Source organism: Morone saxatilis, unplaced genomic scaffold (assembly GCF_004916995.1).
Source record: "Morone saxatilis isolate NCDOM2014 unplaced genomic scaffold, NCSU_SB_2.0 Contig18, whole genome shotgun sequence".
NCBI lineage: Eukaryota > Metazoa > Chordata > Actinopteri > Moronidae > Morone > Morone saxatilis.
Genome location: NW_023339740.1, coordinates 8,504,812 through 8,505,335, shown reverse-complemented (window position 1 = coordinate 8,505,335; position 524 = coordinate 8,504,812). Strand labels below are relative to the sequence as shown.

The 524-nt window shown below is 45.6% G+C and overlaps 1 protein-coding gene across 1 annotated transcript in view; it reads left to right on the top strand.

Annotated features, from left to right (window-relative positions):
• The window catches only part of LOC118328103 (interferon-induced GTP-binding protein Mx-like), a 4,696-nt gene that overhangs the window by 2,400 nt on the left and 1,772 nt on the right, over positions 1 to 524 (top strand). The window contains exons 6-8 of the mRNA XM_035661708.1: positions 6 to 70; positions 166 to 307; positions 380 to 524. The exon at positions 380 to 524 is cut by the window's right edge and continues 8 nt beyond it. Of these exons, the coding sequence (XP_035517601.1) occupies positions 6 to 70; positions 166 to 307; positions 380 to 524 (352 nt within the window). The remainder of the gene's footprint in view (positions 1 to 5; positions 71 to 165; positions 308 to 379) is intronic.

The following is a 524-nucleotide window of genomic DNA, read 5'->3' as shown; positions in this document are numbered from 1 at the left end:
TGCAGAGCTGGAGAGATATGGCAACGGACCTCCATCTGACGCAGCTGAGAGACTCATCTTCCTCATTGATGTGAGCTCCTTCACACTACATAACATTTACCTGCTCATCACCAACATGACTTTGTCTTTTAATAAATATGAAACACCTGTAAACAACTGTTTCAGAAAGTGACAGCGTTCACTCAGGATGCCATCAGTCTGACTAAAGGAGAGGAACTCAAGTGTGGAGACAGGCTCAATGTCTTTTCTACACTCAGAAAAGAGTTTGGGAAGTGGAATTCCCACCTGGACCACTCAGGAGAAAACTGTGAGTGTTTCATTTTGATCTGGTCTACAGACGTCCAACAGCAGGACTCTGAAGCATGAGTTTGTGTTGCAGTTAACGAGAAAATTGAGAGAGAGGTGGAGGAGTATGAGGAGAGGTACCGTGGAAGAGAGCTGCCGGGCTTCATCAACTACAAGACCTTTGAGTTCATGGTCAAGGAGCAGATCAAACAGCTGGAAGAACCAGCTGTCAAGAGACT